Raw genomic sequence first — 18419 nt, 5'->3', positions numbered from 1 at the left:
GCCTCTTCAGTTTCTTTTACCAGTCAAATTCCACAACCGTATTATTTTTATTGTGTATGTATGGGGGAAACTGGAGATGGTGACCTTGATTAGAATGTGACTTAGGAATAAATGGGGGGGGGCGGTAAGAGAGTCAGTTATGAAAGATGTTGAAGTCTTGAAATAATGTGACTGAGGATTTTTTTTTTTAGACCAGAATTCATAAAAAAAAACTTGACAGAGCCTGCCCCCTCATTTCCCGCCACAGGAGACTTACAGGACTGGAGGCAATTGTTTAATAATAGCCTGTCTCTGCTATTCCCAATAGCTACCTCTATGTGAGGAATGGATAGAATGCGTTCAGGGCATCATCGTGCAAAACTCCAGTAGCAGTGACGCCTACACGGAAGACTTGGAACTGCAAACAGAGGCTGGGGTCACCTCAGTGGCATCTGACGCCGTCCAACCAGAAGCTCGATTTTTGTTTGGGGCGGGGGGTTGGGGAGTGTGAAGAAGCAGACTGTACTAAAGAAGTAAAACAATTTCGTGTCTATACTTTCTCTTCAAAAAAAATTTGGCGGGGGGTGGGAGAAGGGGGTGTTAAGTAGGATTTCACATCATATCTGAAGTTAGGAGGAGGATGGGGAAGCTCAGCCCTTCACCCAAGAATAACCCAGTAATGACACCTCTGCGCGTGGGAAGTGTTTCCTTCTGCACAGGGAGGATCTGAGGCTGCACCCCAGTGGGATTCCCTGCTTGAGCTGGAAGGCCACTCAGATGCGTGTCGCGCCAAGAGTGCGGAGGTTTCGCTGGGATGAAATACCAGCCGGGAGAGACACTCCAAGTCGAAGGGGCTTCCTCCAGCTTGGAGGTAGGGGCCGTGCTGCGCAAAAGGGACCGGAGAGCCTCGGGACCGCCGCAGCCCGCGCCTTCCGCCGAGGGCCTGCCGGGGACGCGATGCTGCCGGGCGCCGGGCCCACGTCGTCGCCGCCGCCGGCGCGGCCGTGCCCAGCGAGGCCGCGCCAGACCCTGGCGTCCTCCATGTTCTCTCCCGGGCTCCCCCTGCTCCGGCTGCCTGGGCCGCGGACCGCAGCACCACACACCCCCGCGGGGGGGGACGCCGCGCCCCATCCCCGCCCCCGGCCCCACCCCGGCCCCGCCGCGGGGGCCCGGACCCCACCGCCGGCGGGCACTGGCTGAGCTCCGAGGCCGAGAGCCGGCCGCGGGGCCGCGCGGGAGGGGTCGGGGCCGCTGGGGGCGGCGGCGGCCGGCTCGGGGCTCCCCCCCCGCCCGCGCTCGCCGCGGCGGTGGTGCGTCCCGGAGGTTACCGGAAGTGGCCGCGCTCGGCGCTGCCATGTTGAGGAGCCGCCGCTGCCGCTGCCGCCGCCGCCGCCGCCGCCGCTTTGTTGTCGCCTCCTCCGGCTGAGGAGGCGCCCCGAGCGGGGGGAGTGGGGAGGAGGGGGGTCGGCCGCCGCAGCCATGGAGGCCAACTGGACCGCGTTCCTGTTCCAGGTACTGGGGCCCCCCCCGGGGGGGCACGGGGGGGACAGGGGGGCCGGGCCCGGGGCTGGCGGGCGGGCGGGCGGGCGCTCCTCCTCCCTCCCTCCCGGCCCCGCTCTCCGGCCCGGCCTTAATCCCCCTTTGTTTTTCCGCCCGCCCGCCCCGGCGGAGCGGGGCTGCTGAGGGGAAAGGAGGCAGCCTCGCGGGGCGCGGGGGAGAAAGCAGGCCTCGGGGTGACCCCCGGGCCCCCCCAGCGCACACACGCACACGCACACACCCTTCGCTCCCGCCCCGGAGGGGAAGGGAGGAGGCCGGCCGCTGTCACCGCCCGCGGCCCGGAGAAAGGAGGGCGCCGGGCCGCTGGAGAGCGCGGTCCGCTTGGCCGCGGCGCGCCGGGCCGGGGCCCACGCCGTGGGGTGAGGGGGTCCCCGGGTCCCACTCCGTCCCCCCCTGCTTGGTCTGTCTTTCGCTCGCTCTCCGCTCTCTCCGCCTCTCTCTCTTTTTGTGCGTGTGTTGACTTTCTGACACCCCCCCTCCCCGTCCCCGCGAATAGCGGGTATCCCTGGGCTCCCCGCCACTCCCCCTTCCCGCCGCCCCCCTCGTGTTTACCCAGTCGGGGGTGTTGTGACTGTGTGTCCCCTCCCCAAACTTTTTCACTGGCTTTACGTGTTTTCTCTCGCAAGCCTCCGCCGAGCCTTGGCAGCTGACACCCGCTCCCTCTGTCCAGCTCTCCCGCCATCCCATTCAGCCCGGGGAATCCCCCGGCCGGGGGGGGGTGCGGGGGGGCCAGGACGCGGGGAGGCCCCACCTTCTCCCGGGGCGCGCTTCTCTCTCGTCCCACCTCGAGCGTCTCCTCCAGCCAAGTGGGGGAGACGGCAAGTGGAGAGAGCAAACAAAGTCCGCTTACAAAGCCCCCAGATGAGTCATTCGTGGGGTGTTGGTCTTCATTTTTTGCAAGAAACTTGAAGGTGACTGTAGCCGATATGTTGGCAGTCCTCTTGTCGGCCCACTTGAGGTGGGGACCCCTATTTAGAAGACCGAGAACTTTTTCTTTTTCTTTTTTTTTTTCCTGCTCCGTTTCTGTTTGCAAACGAAGCACTTGGTGGGCAGTAGTAATGAGCTCACGGGGAAACTTTGGAACCGGAGGCTAGGAAGCTCGTCATTTTTAAGTGCGTTCTTCCCGCCTCTTTGAGTTATTTTCCTTCTTTGAATAACTTCGCGAAATCCCAAACGCATCGCTTGGGTGCTTGAAACCTTTTGTGACTAACCAAGAACGGATGCAGAATTTTCAAAAATAATCCTCCCACCGCCCCCCCCCCCGGACCCATCCCAGTGGAGTTAATATAGGGAACTGGATAATTCAAACGTTTCCTATTGTGTAGAGATGGTTTATTGTTTGAAGACATATTCTTTCGAATGTAATTTGCTTTTTAAATAACTGTTGTATTATATTCAGGCTTCTTAAAATTGAGCATACTCAAAATTATGGAATTCACTAACTTGGCCTTTTTCTCATTCTGATCTAGTATTGTTTTAACGTGCTTTGATGAGCTTGATAATGAGATAAGTCAACTTAAAAATGCATTGGAAAAGAAATGATATATAACCAGCTTGCATCCAGGTTGGTGTGAAGGTGGCAAATGCCCTCTTGAGAAAAAGCTTTCAAATGGTCATTTTAAAATATGGGATTAATGGGCCACTGAAGTGATTTTTCACATGAGGAATGACTTAGATTTACCATATTAAACGTGCTCTCTCTTAATGGAGATTGGAAAAAATTGAGAGTTCTTTATGTAAAAGAAAACCCCCTTACTGATTTTTGGAAAACTGTTGAAAAATCTTTTGGAATACTTTTATTATTATTTTCCTGGGGAAAGCAAATGCCAAGCATTCATTGATCAACTTTTTAATTAGATTTTATATTATTTAATTTTTTTCAGCTATTAAAATCTTTTTTTCCACCTGATGGAGAACTGTGAAAGCTAATATTTGATCCTGGGCTTGGCAATGTGTGCAGTGATAATTTAGAGCCGAGGACAGTTGAATGGGTAAAGAGAATATTTCAGTCTTTTCTCTGGAAAGGTATGAATAGACTTACTCAGTTCCAGTTTTAAGTAATTTTCACTGGGGAAATGGAGAGTTGGACTCTCTTGTTGTTTCCTGGAGCATCTTATTGAATTTATATTTTAAAACAGTTTTAATACCTGCTTGCTTTCCAAATAACCCGGTGGAAAGTGAAAGCCGTAGCTGGTAAAACGTTTGATGGATGATTCTCCTAACAGGACATTCAAGATATGACTCACTGATGCTAATTTCTTTCAGTACAAAATCTTTTACCCTCTGGCACTGGAGATTTCATGGTGCCACATCCTACCACCCTGGGTGATGAAGTAACATTTCTGTTTTGTTTTTGCCAGCCCCATAAGAAAGCTTGGGCAGGGTTTTAAAACAGAAAAAAAGCTTTGCTGTTGAAAGAGATGGGAGATAAATTTTGGTTTGATGATGCTAGTCAAATAAAAGTCTACGCAGAAGTTATATATTTTTTTAAATCACCTAACTGAAGACAGGCCATGGTTGTTATTTTACTCTGTCTCTTCCCCAGAGAACAAGTTGGGGAAACCCAGTTCCCCTCTTAGAAGGCTTCATATAGAAGTGTGGGGATCCTAGGAATCCTCAGAGAGTGATTCCCGTAGTGGTCGAGGCATTCTACAGCATTTCACCCGAGAAGCAGGGACCTGGTGTGACCCTCGTGTGAGAGTGAGCGTCAGCAATGCTGTAAAAATACTTTATGTTGCCACAGACATCTGAATTGGTAAAATGGCAGTAAGTGCTTTTAGTACTCCCTCGAACTCACGGCTGTTTAGATTGAGAAATGCCTCTGAACACTATAAGTCTGAGCTTTGTCCAGAAGATTTGCGTTTCCTAGTATCTGATCTGATAGCCTTTGAAATTGTATATCTTGAGCTATCTTCAGCTATTAACCTTTTATATACTATATGGAAGCTTGGGTATCCTACACCAGGTTGGAGATGGGGTAAGATTAGAGTCCAAAATCTGTAAAAGTGTCTACTGAGGTCACTTGGGTAGATTCTGAAAATTATAGGAGCTCCCTAAATTAAATTAAAAGTGGACTGTAATTCAGTATGAGCACTAAGTCCAGAAAGAGAACTCATAAGTAAGCACACAAGGAAGATTCAGTCAAAATTATTAAATTGAAAATGGTAACTCAGTAATATCTCCTGATGATTTAGGGGAGTCTGGTTCTAGGCTTAGTTAACTACTGTGCTGCTATCAAGTAAATATGGGGCTGTATGGTTATTCATCAAAAGAGGTGTGTGTGTGTGTGTGTGTGTGTGTGTGTGTGTGTGTGTGTGTGTGTGTGTGTGTGTGTGTGTGTGTGTGTGTGTGTGTGTGTGTCTTGTCTGTCTCCATGGTTTTTTCTCCTTAATGGAGTGAACTGTAGGACTTGGAATTATAGAGTATGAAGGGTAAATAAGTGTCTGCAGTGTCTAAGATGATGGGATGGACCCTTCCAAAGATGTTGTATCCTTAAAATATTTGGAACTCTTACCTCTGAGTGCATATATCCTTTTAGGATTACAAAACTCAAGCATAGGGGCTCAGGGTTACTGTCAAGAGTTTCAAAATTCGTGTTGATCAAGTACAACATATTAGAAAGAACTATTTCAGGAATTTTTTTCCCCATCATTTCCTAAATGTTTATCATTATGGAGGTATGGACAATTTTGGAAGAATCAAATCCAAGAAAGTAATTACTCATAAATACCAAGAACCTGATCCACAATGAAATGTTGGTTTCAGTGCAGCTAAAGAAAATTTCCAAACAGTGTCCAGCCCCCAGTTTTGGAGGAGTGGAAAGCACTTTATAACAGCGAATGTCCAGTACTTTAAGAGGACTTAGAACCGCTAGAAGCAGATGAAAACGAAAGGAATTTAAATTATTTATATCTCGTTTTCTCTTACTAGTTTGAGTTTAGGGTTTGAACTATTGTTGCTAAAGGATGAGATGAGATGAACTGAAAAGCAACTGACAGGTGTCTGCTGGGGGCTGCCTTCACAGACACCTCCCAGGTTTCATTTCAGCCAAATCTTTTAGTAGAATTAAGTGAAAACTTTGAAAGTAAACTGAACAACTGGCATATATAGTCAGAGAACTAGTGCCTGTCTTTTCCTAGGTAAAATAAACAAGTAGATGATAATATGTCTGTATGTGCATGTGTGTGAGTGTGTGGCTTGTGCATCACTGCAGTAAGGTACTGTTAAACACTTAAGTCTGAAGTGTAATTTTTTTGACAAGTTATTTAAACTTGGTTTCAGCACTGACAGATTAAGGCAAACTGATTTCGTCAGCTGGTATCTCCCTTATGAACCAGGGTGGTGTGTAGTTTAGTCAGCTGTTTGAAAGCAAGATCACTGTCAGCAACTTATTTGCAAAAGTTTTGTGTCTGTGCAGTGATTTTAAATGCTTTGTAATGGGAGCTCTGAGAGTAGCTAGGTAGTTGCTGAATCTCTGCCTCAGAGAGTAGCTTACAGGCTCCTTGATTGTTTCTTCTGGTCTCTGTTGTCTGAAGCATGTTGTATTTGGAGGGTCGTTGTGAGAGGCCGAGTTTCTGAAGTGTGAATGTTTGATTTTAGGCCCATGAAGCCTCCCATCACCAGCAGCAGGCAGCACAGAACAGTTTGCTGCCCCTTCTGAGCTCTGCTGTGGAGCCCCCTGATCAGAAACCATTGCTTCCAATACCGATAACTCAGAAACCTCAGGCTGCTCCAGAAACATTAAAGGATGCCATTGGGATTAAGAAAGAAAAGCCCAAAACTTCCTTTGTGTGCACTTACTGCAGTAAAGCTTTCAGGGACAGCTATCACCTGAGGCGCCACGAGTCCTGCCACACAGGCATCAAGCTGGTGTCCCGGCCAAAGAAAGCCCCCACCACGGTGGTCCCCCTCATCTCCACCATCGCTGGGGACAGCAGCCGAACTTCGCTGGTGTCGACCATCGCAGGCATCTTGTCCACAGTCACTACATCTTCCTCGGGCACCAACCCCAGCAGCAGTGCCAGCAGCACAGCTATGCCCGTGACCCAGTCTGTCAAGAAACCCAGTAAGCCTGTCAAGAAGAACCATGCGTGTGAGATGTGTGGGAAGGCCTTCCGAGACGTGTACCACCTCAACCGGCACAAGCTCTCCCATTCGGACGAAAAGCCCTTCGAGTGTCCTATTTGTAATCAGCGCTTCAAGAGAAAGGACCGCATGACGTACCACGTGAGGTCCCACGAAGGCGGCATCACCAAGCCCTATACCTGCAGTGTGTGTGGGAAAGGCTTCTCCAGGTAGTGCTCTTTGCTTTGTGTTTTTCCTGTTATGGTATCAGTACAATCTCTAGATCTAGAATGTTTATGTGAGGCTAGATATGTGCAGGCCTGCCTTATTAGAGGAGGTTGGTGACAGATAAAGTCATACCTCCAGTGCTAATTCCAGTTAGGTGTGGTTGACAAGTGTGGCATAGGGATTAACTAATTATTTCATTTAAGAAGTGCCTTGGTGGACTCAGGCCTTTATTCGGCATATCAATACCTCTTATCACTGCAAAACCAGTGCTGAATTTTCAGTTCAGTTGGGTGACTGGTCATGAGGTTGACTGCGCAAATCAAGGAAACATATCCTGGAAGCTGGGATGACCTTGGATACTCTTAAAACTTTTAAGAGAGCGTGTTTTTCCATTTCTCTGTGGTTACTAACATTTCACTAATTCTCATTTGTAAAGGCTTTTTAAAGTTAATATTAATAGCAGTTGTCTCTAGCAAGTGGTAGTAAATTTGGGGTATTCTGTAACTGTAAAGAGCCAAGCCCTAGAATGATTTGATGTTGACTAGAAGAGAAAATTAACAAGGAAAGGACTAAGGCTTTTGTTTATGGTAAGAGAGGTAAGGAGGCTTGCACTGGGGGTGGGGGAGTTGGTAATTCTGCTAGCTTTCTTTAAAATGCCCCCCACCCGTATCTGCCAAGCATGTAAACATCACAGTAAGTAGCATTTCTCTATGTGTGTTCCATTACATCTTCTGTTGAAACTCTCTCTTTCACAGGCCTGACCACTTAAGCTGTCACGTAAAACATGTCCATTCAACAGAAAGACCCTTCAAATGCCAAGTAAGAGTTAAAATGACTTATCCTTAGTGTAGCGCTTAATGCACATGATCCAGAAGGTCTGAGCCAGTCAAATCTGACCATTCTTGAGTAGTCTTAAAATCACTGACTTGAGTAAATGTGGTCCTTTTGAATTCTAGTTTTATAAAACATAAATGACAGCTTCTGTTTCTGGGAGGCAAGATCATTTAAAAATGTGAATAAATGTTGTTTTTGTTAAGCTACATTTCCTTTTTCTTGGGCAGCAGTGTTTAGTTATAAGAAAAAAGAAATGTATTGTCTTGCAAAGGTCACTGTGTATTTGAAATGAATGAAGTGCTTTAAATTAATTTCTGGGCTGATGGTTGAGGTGGTTTGAACTATAATAGAAGAAAATAGGAATGTTTTCCCAAATGTAACCACTTACTGGATTTTTGTCTACTATTGCCACATTGGAGCATTTTTAATGACATAAATTATGGTAATGAAAAGTTTAAGAATCTTAATGAAATGACTGTGTTAGGTGTCAGTTATTCTGTTTTTTACACAGAAAGTCTTTTTGTGCTACTTTTAGTTAAATTTGTTACTAGCATTTTATTAAGTAAATGATTTGAATTCTAAGAAAAATCCAATTGGAGGAAGGAGACTAGTGTCACTGAGTGAGTACCTGCTCTGAGGCTGTGGGCAGGCTCTTAATCCACCAGTAATTTTGTGAGGTAGGTATTACCTTCATCTTACAGATGAAATGAATTCAGATAGGTTAGCTAGGTTGCTGAGTATTACACTGTTCAGTGAGATAGGAAGCTGGATTTAAATCCAAGGTTGACGTACTCTACAGCTCACATCTTTTCACTACTCGTTTGATACTTTTTTCTTTCCCTCAAAATGTGGAGTCCAAAATTGACCAGGTGTTTTGTTATGAGTACAGTTTTACGTAAGACATGCAATTAAAACCCAACTGATTTCAGTCTGCTTGCTTACTTGGGTAGGGTGATACCTTAGAATATAACGTACTTTAAAATGAGTAGAACAGGATAGTCTATATTTAAAAAAAGTTTTCCTCCCTCATGCAGACATGCACTGCTGCCTTTGCCACCAAAGACAGGCTGCGGACGCACATGGTGCGCCACGAAGGCAAGGTGTCCTGTAACATCTGTGGGAAGCTCCTGAGCGCAGCATACATCACCAGCCACCTGAAGACGCACGGGCAGAGCCAAAGCATCAACTGTAACACGTGCAAGCAGGGCATCAGCAAAAGTAGGCAGCACCTCGGCTCGTATTTCTTGTTGTGTTTCAGACTGATGGGAGTATAGATTTTTTTAAAATCATATATTGAAGATATTTTCACTTGTGTTCTCAGGACTGTATTAATATTCATCTTACTTGTTTCCTCCTGTTACTAAAGTACACAAGTACACGTCAGTGGAGAGTGTATGTTAGTGTTGGAAATACACTTAACATGCATGTATACAGGCAACACTGATAAACTCGCCACTAATTCTGCCTTTACTCCTGCACTGTCTACTAATAATACCCATCTCAGAGGAGCACAGTTTCCCTGCAGCTGTTTTTCAGTGTGTCCCTTCTTCCGGAGTTTGAATAGAAGGCTTTAGTTTGTTAGAATTGTGGCAGAAGTGCCTCCTAACTCCTGATTGCATTAATAGCCTGTCCTCAATAACCTAAAGATAAAAGCAGTGTTAAATAATTTTACTTTCCAAACCCAAATCTATACAGAAAAGGTTTATCATATCCCTTGAAATGTTTAAATGCTTTGCTTACCTTAAATTCAGAGCCAGAGACAGACTATTCCACGGACCTGTGGATAAAATTCCGTACTTGCATTTACCGAGGCCCTTTCTTTAAGATCTCCCTAACCACTAGAAGAAAGTGTTTTCCTAATTCTGTATTCTGTTATATATGTGCTTTATGTGGCAGAAACATCATCAGATTCTCAAAATAGCTAGCCAAAAGTGAATGGGAAAGAATGTTAATGTGTTTTAATGTCATTTGTTTTTGCGTCTTTGTAAGTATGTTGGGTTTATTATCTAGCATGTCAAACTTTGTTGGGTTTATTATCTAGCATGTCAAACTTTGTTAATTTTACAGAAATTTACTTTTAATGTACATTGTTGTGATCAAATAGCTTAAGTATATTAGATATTTTGATGAGCATTAATTATTCCATGCTAATATTACCCAAGTTCAATTTTGAAAGATACTTGCTTTTTAATGTAGCAAAGAAGTCTTCTATACTGATTTTCCCTAGCTTTCTGGATTTTTTTTTTTTTTTCAATTTGTCCATTTTGACCAATAGAGACATAGCCGCACAAAAGATGTACTGGAGTAAAAAAGTTATTGGGTCAAATGATAAAGATGGTAGAGGCGTGAGGAGTCAAGGTATCTTAAGTTTTGGATTTTCGAAAAGTAGCCCACACTTTTTCAGGGTAAATATGGTGTTTCTGGTTTGTCTTTGGAGTAGCGTGCATGAGTGAAGAGACCAGCAACCAGAAGCAGCAGCAGCAGCAACAGCAGCAGCAGCAGCAGCAGCAGCAACAGCAACATGTGACAAGCTGGCCAGGGAAGCAGGTAGAGACATTGAGACTGTGGGAAGAAGCTGTCAAAGCAAGAAAGAAAGGTAAGATGAGGTGTCCAGTGCCCACAGCATGGCTGGAAAAGTGTTTGCGTCTGGTGCATGCCAGGTAGCAAAGGAGAATAGCCACAGCTCAGAGATTCCTGCTTTATGGAAGCACTTTATGGAGATACTCTGTGCTGGGAAGTATCTGGTTGAGTTACTAGCAGCAAAGCTTCTAAGCTTCTGGATAAAGTTTTCTTTTTCCTAGGAAATAAAAGTTCTCAGTTCTTCTTACCATGTTCTTTCTTTCGATTTACTTTTCGTTAAAATTTGGAGCCACGTCTGGTACTTTGCTATGTACACTCAGAGTTCCTTTTTATGTTCTTTTTACGTCAGCCTCCATGCATTAAAGGCTCCTTTTTTTTTTTCTTTCTAAAATATTCTCACTCTTAGAGGTAGCTGAACTATTCTTCTGTGTACATAAGTTCGTTTTCTTACAATACAACAGTGCTATTTTCTGCTCTTTAGAGTTGTTTGTGAACCGTATTATTTTGTATGGATTTCAGACTCTGTAACACCAGTGTCTTTTCTCTCAGTCTCACCCTTAATTTCTTTCAGTCTTGTCACTGGGGCTGGCATTAGCTTAACATGTGTGTACTTCAGTTGATAGTGACTTGACTGTAATTGTTACTGAAATTTTGAGAATGGTTTGCTTTTCTCTCATATATATCTTATAAAGAAGCAGTGGAGTATGTTTTCAACACAGCTTTTTAACTTCGTAGCTGTAGCTTTGGTTGTGCAGCCGTTTCAGTTAAATCATTTTGTCAGAGTATCATCAGCCACAGGACAGATTGCTAAGTTCCTTTCTTCTTCCCTCTCCCTTGTCATGTCTTACTTTAAATTCTTGAGGAATCCCCTGCATGTAGGCTCTGCTGTAATCCCTTTGCTGTGTAGTTCCTTCCATCCTCTGCTTTCATGCAGTGCAGCTATTCCCTTCCTCTCAGATCCCTTCCGAGCAGCCTGTACTTGGATAAAGATAAAAGGAATAGCATTCTTTTTCATGCATCAGCTGGCATTGGACGGCTTCCCTGGTGGCTCAGAGGTAAAGAATCTGCCTGTAATGTAGGAGACACAGGAGACACAAGTTCAATCCCTGGGTCAGGAAGATCCCCTGGAGGAGGACAGTTTTGCCTGGAGAGTCTCGGGGACAGAGGGGAGCCTAGCGGGCTCCAGTCCATGGGGTCGTAAAGAGTCGGACACGACTGGAGCGACCTAGCACGCGCTGGCGTTGGAGGAAAAGGAGGGAGCGGTTCAGATAGGCTTTCCACTTGCCGCTGCTCACTTCTGTCTTCCGAATGGACATTGTCATTTTGATGAAAGGTTTTGTGATAGGCGGAGTGGAGAATGGCGGGTAGGGGAGGAAAGTGTGTCTGTGTGTCCGTGCCATGGTGATTGCTTGGTGGGTCGAAAACATGGAGGATATTTTACTCAGAGAAGAAGTAAAAGTGGTTAAGTTACAGAGAAGGACAGAGTTAGATTCGAGAGAAAGCAGGGTAGGGGCGCAGGGAGACGGAGGACGGGGGAGTGAAACTTCACGGGCTGCGGCAGGAGGAGAATGCTTTCAGCGGTGCTGCCATCGCCTCAGAAATGAGCTGGCCTCTCCCTCATTCTTTCTCTTTTTCTGCACGCTTCTGTTTGGTATTGTATTTCAGTGTGCTTGCACAATAAGACTCAGTTGTTTAGATCATCTTCTGATCTCCGTGAAACAGAATGCTATTATAGTCCCATTTGTAATGTGAATCTCTTTGGAAATGGCCACTGGTGTTAGAAACTTCTGTGTTCATGTTAGTAAATGTCACATTTGGGGGAGAAGAGACTCCTGACCTGAAAACCTGAACTTGAATCATCACGTCACTTTTAAATATTGGGTTTAAATAAGGTAATTCAGTTTCCAAACGTGGATGACAATCAGATTATCATTTCAGGAGCTTCTTAGATGTACAGATTTCCCAGGTTCCATCTAAATCTCAAGATTGAACTTCTTCGGGAGCAATTTTTTTTTTTTTAAGTGCTCCCTAGATAAATGATTTTGATCATCAGCCAGGTTTGGGAATCCCTGATAAGGAGTATGGAGCAGTGCCAAGGTTACATCATACTCATCAAGGAAGTGCTGCTCATTGACACAAGGGTCCACCTGAGATGATTTGACAACACGTGGCATGCGGGCAGACCTCTATCTTTAGTCTCAAATGCATTTCTCCATTTCGACAACCAAGTCACAGCACCCCCATCCATCTTCTTACTGCTCTTTGCTGACACACCAGCAGATGATGCTGAATTTTGGTTGAGGGGTGGAGTAGGGGGGTGTCACCCCAGAGGAAAGTTTTCCTTAAGAAGTGCTCAGGCTTTGCTGATAAGAAGGACCACGATCCCACAGCTCACTTCAGGGTCTGCTAGCCTCACTAGTCCCCTTTGGTATGGTTGGTGGTTTGTCATATGTACAGTTAAATGTCACTGGGGGTAAAGTAGGTGATTATGTCAGTTTCAGAGAGAGAAGAATGAGAGGGGAGGAGAACATAAACCTACTTGTTTATGTAGGATGCTTGTTCTTTCTTAACATCATTAATAAATGCAAGCAGAAACAACAGGGTTATTTAAAATGATTTGTCTAAGACTGAAATAAACAGATGATTATTAAAATAGCTTGTTTTTCCATCCCTATCTAATGGATTTTTAAACCCTTAACAGAATGTGGCTTCACCTCTGAGAAAGCTTTAGAGTCCATAGCATCGAGAACACACTTCTGTCTGCTAGTTACAGTGTGCCTTATAAGAAGGTTTTTCCAGTTATCTGTTGTGTAACCATCAGCCCAGCTCTGTGTAAGCAAGCTCTTCTAGCCCGGCCTGCGGGTGCTTGGCTCTTCCCTGGAAAGTTTGTAGAACTCAGAGGAGCCGCATGAAGCGTAGTGATAATACTTAGCCCTACTCGATATCTCTGCCTCGCAGAGTGCCTTGTAGAAATTACCTGATCTACCAGCATCATTGTGAGGTAGGTGAGTAAATCTAAACTTGAAACCAAAAGCATCAAGGCTAAGCCAGTTTGCTCAGTCCTTGTGGAAGGCCCAGTGTCAGAAAAGAGAACTGCCCTCACGCTGGGATTCCTGACCCCCAATTTTGTGCTCAGAAGGAGCCTCCCTTCCAGTTGACCATGGGGTAGAAAACTGTAATTTAACTTATTAAATGTTTGTCCTTTTTAATTAAAAGAAGTTGATTCAGAAACTGAATTGTGTTCACTGTGTTCAGAGTCTAAAGGCCCTTTTGTCTTCTTATTTTAGAAGCTGCTAACCTGTGCCAAACCTCCACGGCTGCTACGACACCTGTGACTCTCACTACTCCATTCAATATAACGTCCTCTGTGTCATCTGGGACTATGTCAAACCCAGTCACAGTGGCAGCTGCAATGAGCATGAGAAGTCCAGTAAATGTTTCAAGTGCTGTTAACATAACCAGCCCAATGAACATAGGGCATCCTGTGACTATAACCAGCCCATTATCCATGACCTCTCCTTTAACACTCACTACCCCCGTCAACCTGCCCACCCCTGTCACTGCCCCGGTGAATATAGCACACCCTGTCACGATCACGTCTCCAATGAACCTGCCCACGCCTATGACGTTAGCTGCCCCTCTCAATATAGCAATGAGACCTGTAGAGAGCATGCCTTTCTTACCCCAAGCTTTGCCTACATCACCACCTTGGTAAACAGTGTTATAAAATCAGAATATGGGATAAAGTAAATATTTACCAGCAACTTACTTTTAGTTTATTAAAGCAAAAAGTAAACCATGAAATTGGGAAATTTTATTAGTTAATAATAGTGTAGTAGCCTTTTTCTCCAATTTGGCTGGGATTGTTCAAAGTAGGGTATGTATGTCACTTATCATTGGACCACTTTAGTTTAATCAGAAATTCCTTTTAGCTGACAGCATTGCTTAAACAGGATAGTAGTTGGCAAGATGAAATGTCAGAATGAAAACCAATCATAAAAAAGCAAAATCCATTTCAAAACAGCATTACTGTTTCTAATCCCAAGAAATCATTTTATTCTAAACACTAGCAGAGCTCTTCTCCCGAATTGAACAAGGTGGATGGCTGACTTTAACCTGAAGTTCTAAATCCATGGATTGAGAGCTAGTGTAGAATTGTCTGTGTGTGTTTTCATGAGTAAATACATGCATTGTCGTAATAAAATGCATTTCAGAGAATATGCATTTTACCTTTGGGAATACGTTAATTTCAGGCAGCATTCCCTATGGGAAAGGTGATACCAGCTCTGATATGCAAAGCATATGATAATTTATCATTCTAACTTCAACATGTAATAGGGATTGTGACCTGATATTTGGAGATGTAAATATTGCTCAGCATACTAATCCTGATGAAATACAGCATTGTAGTCGACTTTTTTAAAAAATTAAAAAACAAAAACAAAAACAAAATATACACATTGTGTTTTGGTAAGAAAAGGCCGCAACTGGCAGAGGAGAAGTCAGGTGTGCGGACAGGCAGACTCCTAACAAACGGATGCCAGCGGGACTCCTGTTCAGGGGTCACGGAGTACTTCGAAACAGTTAAAATGTATTTGCTTTAAATTGGAAGACGCTGGAGGCACTGGGATGTGATATGCCCCTCTCTCTCCCAATCAGAACCTGTTGATGTTTCAACAGGGAAAGATGTGTTAGTTGCTCACTAGAGTTTATGTCTTATATTAAATTGTATACAGTTTTTATTCTAACCACTAACTAGGTAGTATGCCCCTTCAGAACAAGCAGAGTCTATCTTTTTTTTTTTAATTTCTCCTTCCATTTCTTAATCAAGTATTGTGCAGATTTGTTCAACTTTGTAAATACAGACATCACTTTTTTTTTCCTTTGAGAAAACACTTGTATCAGCTTTGTGGGGTTTTCAGGGAGACAGCTGTCTGCACTCCCTGTAGAAACCCAGCAATGATTGTGCACGTTAAGACATGTGCTTTTTATTTCTTAGCAGGATGTTTTTATCTCTGTACATACAGTAGAAACCAAAAGCTAGGGAAACAGATACTCGCCACCATCATGCCAGACATTGATGTTTTTAAAGCATTGTGTTTTTTTAAAAAGTTACTAAAACCAAGACGCTGTGATTTTTTTTTTTTTAAGTTGCAATATGTTTTTGGGTTTTTTCCTTTTTTAATCTTGCAGTTAAGAGAAGTGGACATTAGTTGTGTTAATCTTGCAAAATGTTTGCAGGACTATCAAACTGGATGACTTCCATTTATGCCCCACTGTGTCAGTTCAAGCATCAAAATACCTTGCATCTGAGGCAGACTTCCTACATCAGGGACAGGTATCTGTGTGTCATTATACAAAGCAGTTCGAGGGGGTTGAACTACGTAGTAAAAAATAAAATAAATAGTACTTAGTGTAAAATAATTTTATAAATGATCTTTTGTACTTTAGGACATTAAATTGTACAACTTTTGTATATATAAAAGCTTAGGAACTTTCTGTTTAGCAGGAAGGCAACACATTCCTACACTTTTAATGTATATGTTTGTTATAATGTCCATGTAAACATGCCCTATGTTTGTGCCTTTTAATTAGTTTGTCTCAATAAACAAAATGTAGAGAAAAATATGTAGCTATGACTTTGTTACAGCTGTTCCTATCCACAGTACCAAGATGGTTTGTTTTAATATGTAGAGCATTGTGTGTGGAACTACTGGAAGGACTCGTATAGGGAAGGCCCACGCGTGGCCCTGCTGAGGCCTGGACTGGGCAGATAGTGGCCACATTTGGAGGAAGCCCATGTTTCCTGGCACGCAGGCCCAGTATGGGGTTCCGGCTCTGCTTAATGGGCCGTGTCGTCTCTGACAGCAGGCAATCCAGTCCTCCAGGATGGACACAGCCCGGCTTCCTCCACAATGGCCCAAGGAGCAGTCCTCAGTGGAGGCAGGTGTGGACCCTACCCCCAGGCTAGAGTGTGGTCGTCAGAACCCTGAAAGTATTAGTTCTTTAAAAAAAAAAGATATATACTAGAAATGATTGCTTTATCAATTCATTGTATAATAAACAGGAGTGAGACTTCATTGTATGACTTGGGTTAAAATGCTATTTTGTATGCATCCTTTATTCACTCAAGCTTGTCTGCAATAATAAAGCCACGTCGTGTCTTCTTTGGGAGGGAGAGAGTTGGCAGGATGGAGGTGGCAGTGGGCCGCTGAAATGGCGGGCGTGGGGGTGAGGGGGGCACCAAAGTAGGTTGTGGTGAAATTCTCTTGTCTTGGAACTGGAATTGAGTTTTGATGCTGATGAACTGATTCAACCAAGTGTTGAAGGCACGACGGCCATCGCTCACAAAAAAGCAGAGTTTGTTTTTCTCTTCTGGTTGTAACCTGGTTAAGAGCGTCCCCCTTATCAGATTGGCAGCTGAAGAGTTGTACTAGATAATCCTCAAATCTGACATCCAGCCTGTTACGCTCTAGGGCTCGCTTCTTGGCCTGCATTTTGCCTTTTATTGTATCCATTTCCCTCCTAAGGTGTGCTCCTAAACAAAGGTTTCTATGTAAGCAGATGGATGATTTTTCCTGTCAATACCAGCACTGTATTATTAACATGCAAAAACTGCAGATTTATTTTGACAAATTAAAGTTAACCAGTCACAAATGTTATGATGGATTGCTTAATACCTCAGAAGCTTCACCAGCTCACCATGATGATAGAGAAATTTTTGAAGAGCTGCTTCTCCAGGTGTACACATCTTGATACTGGGTGGCAGAGAGAGGGAAGGACTAGTGACCCCTGGGCCGAGAGGGTGGGGCTGCACCAGGCTGGCTGCAGGAAAACTACTCCCCACCAGTCAGCTGAAGTATTCCCAGAGATGGTTTTTTAAACTTTTTTTTTCTTATGCTCTAAACCCAGCTGCTTTACCTGAAAGGGGTTTTAGGTTGGGTTGCCTAATCATTTGTGTTCCACAAGGTTCATCAGATGTCTACTGAGTGCGAACAATGTGCCAGGCACTGTTAGGCAGTAAACGGCATAATACAAAGATGAAAAACTGGTGGCTGCCTCCAAGAAGGCTGTTAAGAGAGAGAACGCCACATTCCCAAGTGACAGTATCAGCAGACAGCAAATCAAGATGCATCTGACACCAGTTAATAAAAAGCTTTGGATACCTACATCTGTTTTGTATATAACCAAGGCTTTCCAAACTTCCTCTGATAATTGATTTTAGTCTCTTTATTGACCCAGTGAAAACAGCTGGAGGAAGAATTTCTTACGTTGCTTTTGTTTGGAATGGGAAGTGTCATTTCACTGAGTTGCTAGTTAACAGTGCTTACTGTCCAGGTGTTTCTGCTCTTCTCAGGGAGCCCTGCAGTTTGGTCCTCTCTGAAAAGACTTGGATTCAGGAGGTTTTCCCTATAGTATCCTCAAGTAACATTGGACTAAAGGACAGTCCAATATGTTCATGAATTACCATTGAACTTTCCCCTCCCAGCCCTGATAAAATCTGGCCTTCAGCCCTGCACTCTTTCCATTTCCTCCTTAAAGAGTCCTGTAGCCTGAAAGAAGGCGATTTGTCCCCATCTGGGCCTATAAATCTCCCCCACAGCTGATCTGACCCTGGCAGATTACTGGATAATCTCCTTCCCAACCCCCACTCCACCCTCCTGTCCTGTAAAAAAGGGGAGCCAGTGTGTTACGGTTCAGGGCTGAATACTGACTGAGCTTGTGCACTGATCTGGACTACAGCTTCTCTTGGCTGCTCACTTTCAGGCAATCGAAGGTCCACGTAGTTCCCAAGAAAGGAACGGAGGGAGGGTTAGGGCTCTGCTTCGGGTCTCTGTGTGGTTAGCACTCTGCTGCGACCACTCCACCAAGGGGTGGCCAGTCAGCTCTCACCTTCCCAAGACAGGCACTTGACCCATATCTTGGCCCTGGCCCCTGAGGGTCAAGTACTCTTCCTTTACAAAACCTTGCCTATCATGGTAAGGGATGGATTTTCACACTTCAGGTTCTGTATCACCTCTGACTTGCATCAGAACTTCAGGAATTTTCTTCATCCCCGATGATCTTTAACTTGATATCCCACCTACTTCCCAACCCTTAAATACCTCTTTGAAGAGTACAAAGAAGAACTTGAAGTCACTTGCTGGAGTGAATCCTTTCTGCCCACCATGCAGGAA

The 18419-nt window shown here is 44.5% G+C and overlaps 1 protein-coding gene across 9 annotated transcripts; it reads left to right on the top strand.

Annotated features, from left to right (window-relative positions):
* VEZF1 (vascular endothelial zinc finger 1) lies at positions 1298-16902 on the top strand. Of its 9 annotated transcripts, none has more exons than XM_018064106.1 (9): positions 1298-1491; positions 3006-3100; positions 3420-3527; positions 4082-4302; positions 6136-6830; positions 7584-7647; positions 8679-8880; positions 10100-10258; positions 13530-16902. In XM_018064106.1, exons 4-9 carry the CDS (start codon positions 4297-4299, stop codon positions 13955-13957), a joined length of 1554 nt encoding a protein of 517 aa, XP_017919595.1. In that variant the 5' UTR covers positions 1298-1491; positions 3006-3100; positions 3420-3527; positions 4082-4296; the 3' UTR covers positions 13958-16902. The 9 variants fall into 9 exon arrangements, with proteins under 9 accessions (XP_017919595.1, XP_017919597.1, XP_017919591.1 ...); XM_018064107.1 differs by lacking the exon at positions 1298-1491 and adding an exon at positions 1576-1895; XM_018064108.1 differs by lacking the exons at positions 3006-3100; positions 3420-3527.

This window comes from Capra hircus, chromosome 19 (genome assembly GCF_001704415.2).
Source record: "Capra hircus breed San Clemente chromosome 19, ASM170441v1, whole genome shotgun sequence".
NCBI classification, from domain to species: domain Eukaryota; kingdom Metazoa; phylum Chordata; class Mammalia; order Artiodactyla; family Bovidae; genus Capra; species Capra hircus.
The sequence above is the reverse complement of the archived record's forward strand: the minus strand, read 5'-3'. Positions and strand labels throughout refer to the sequence as shown.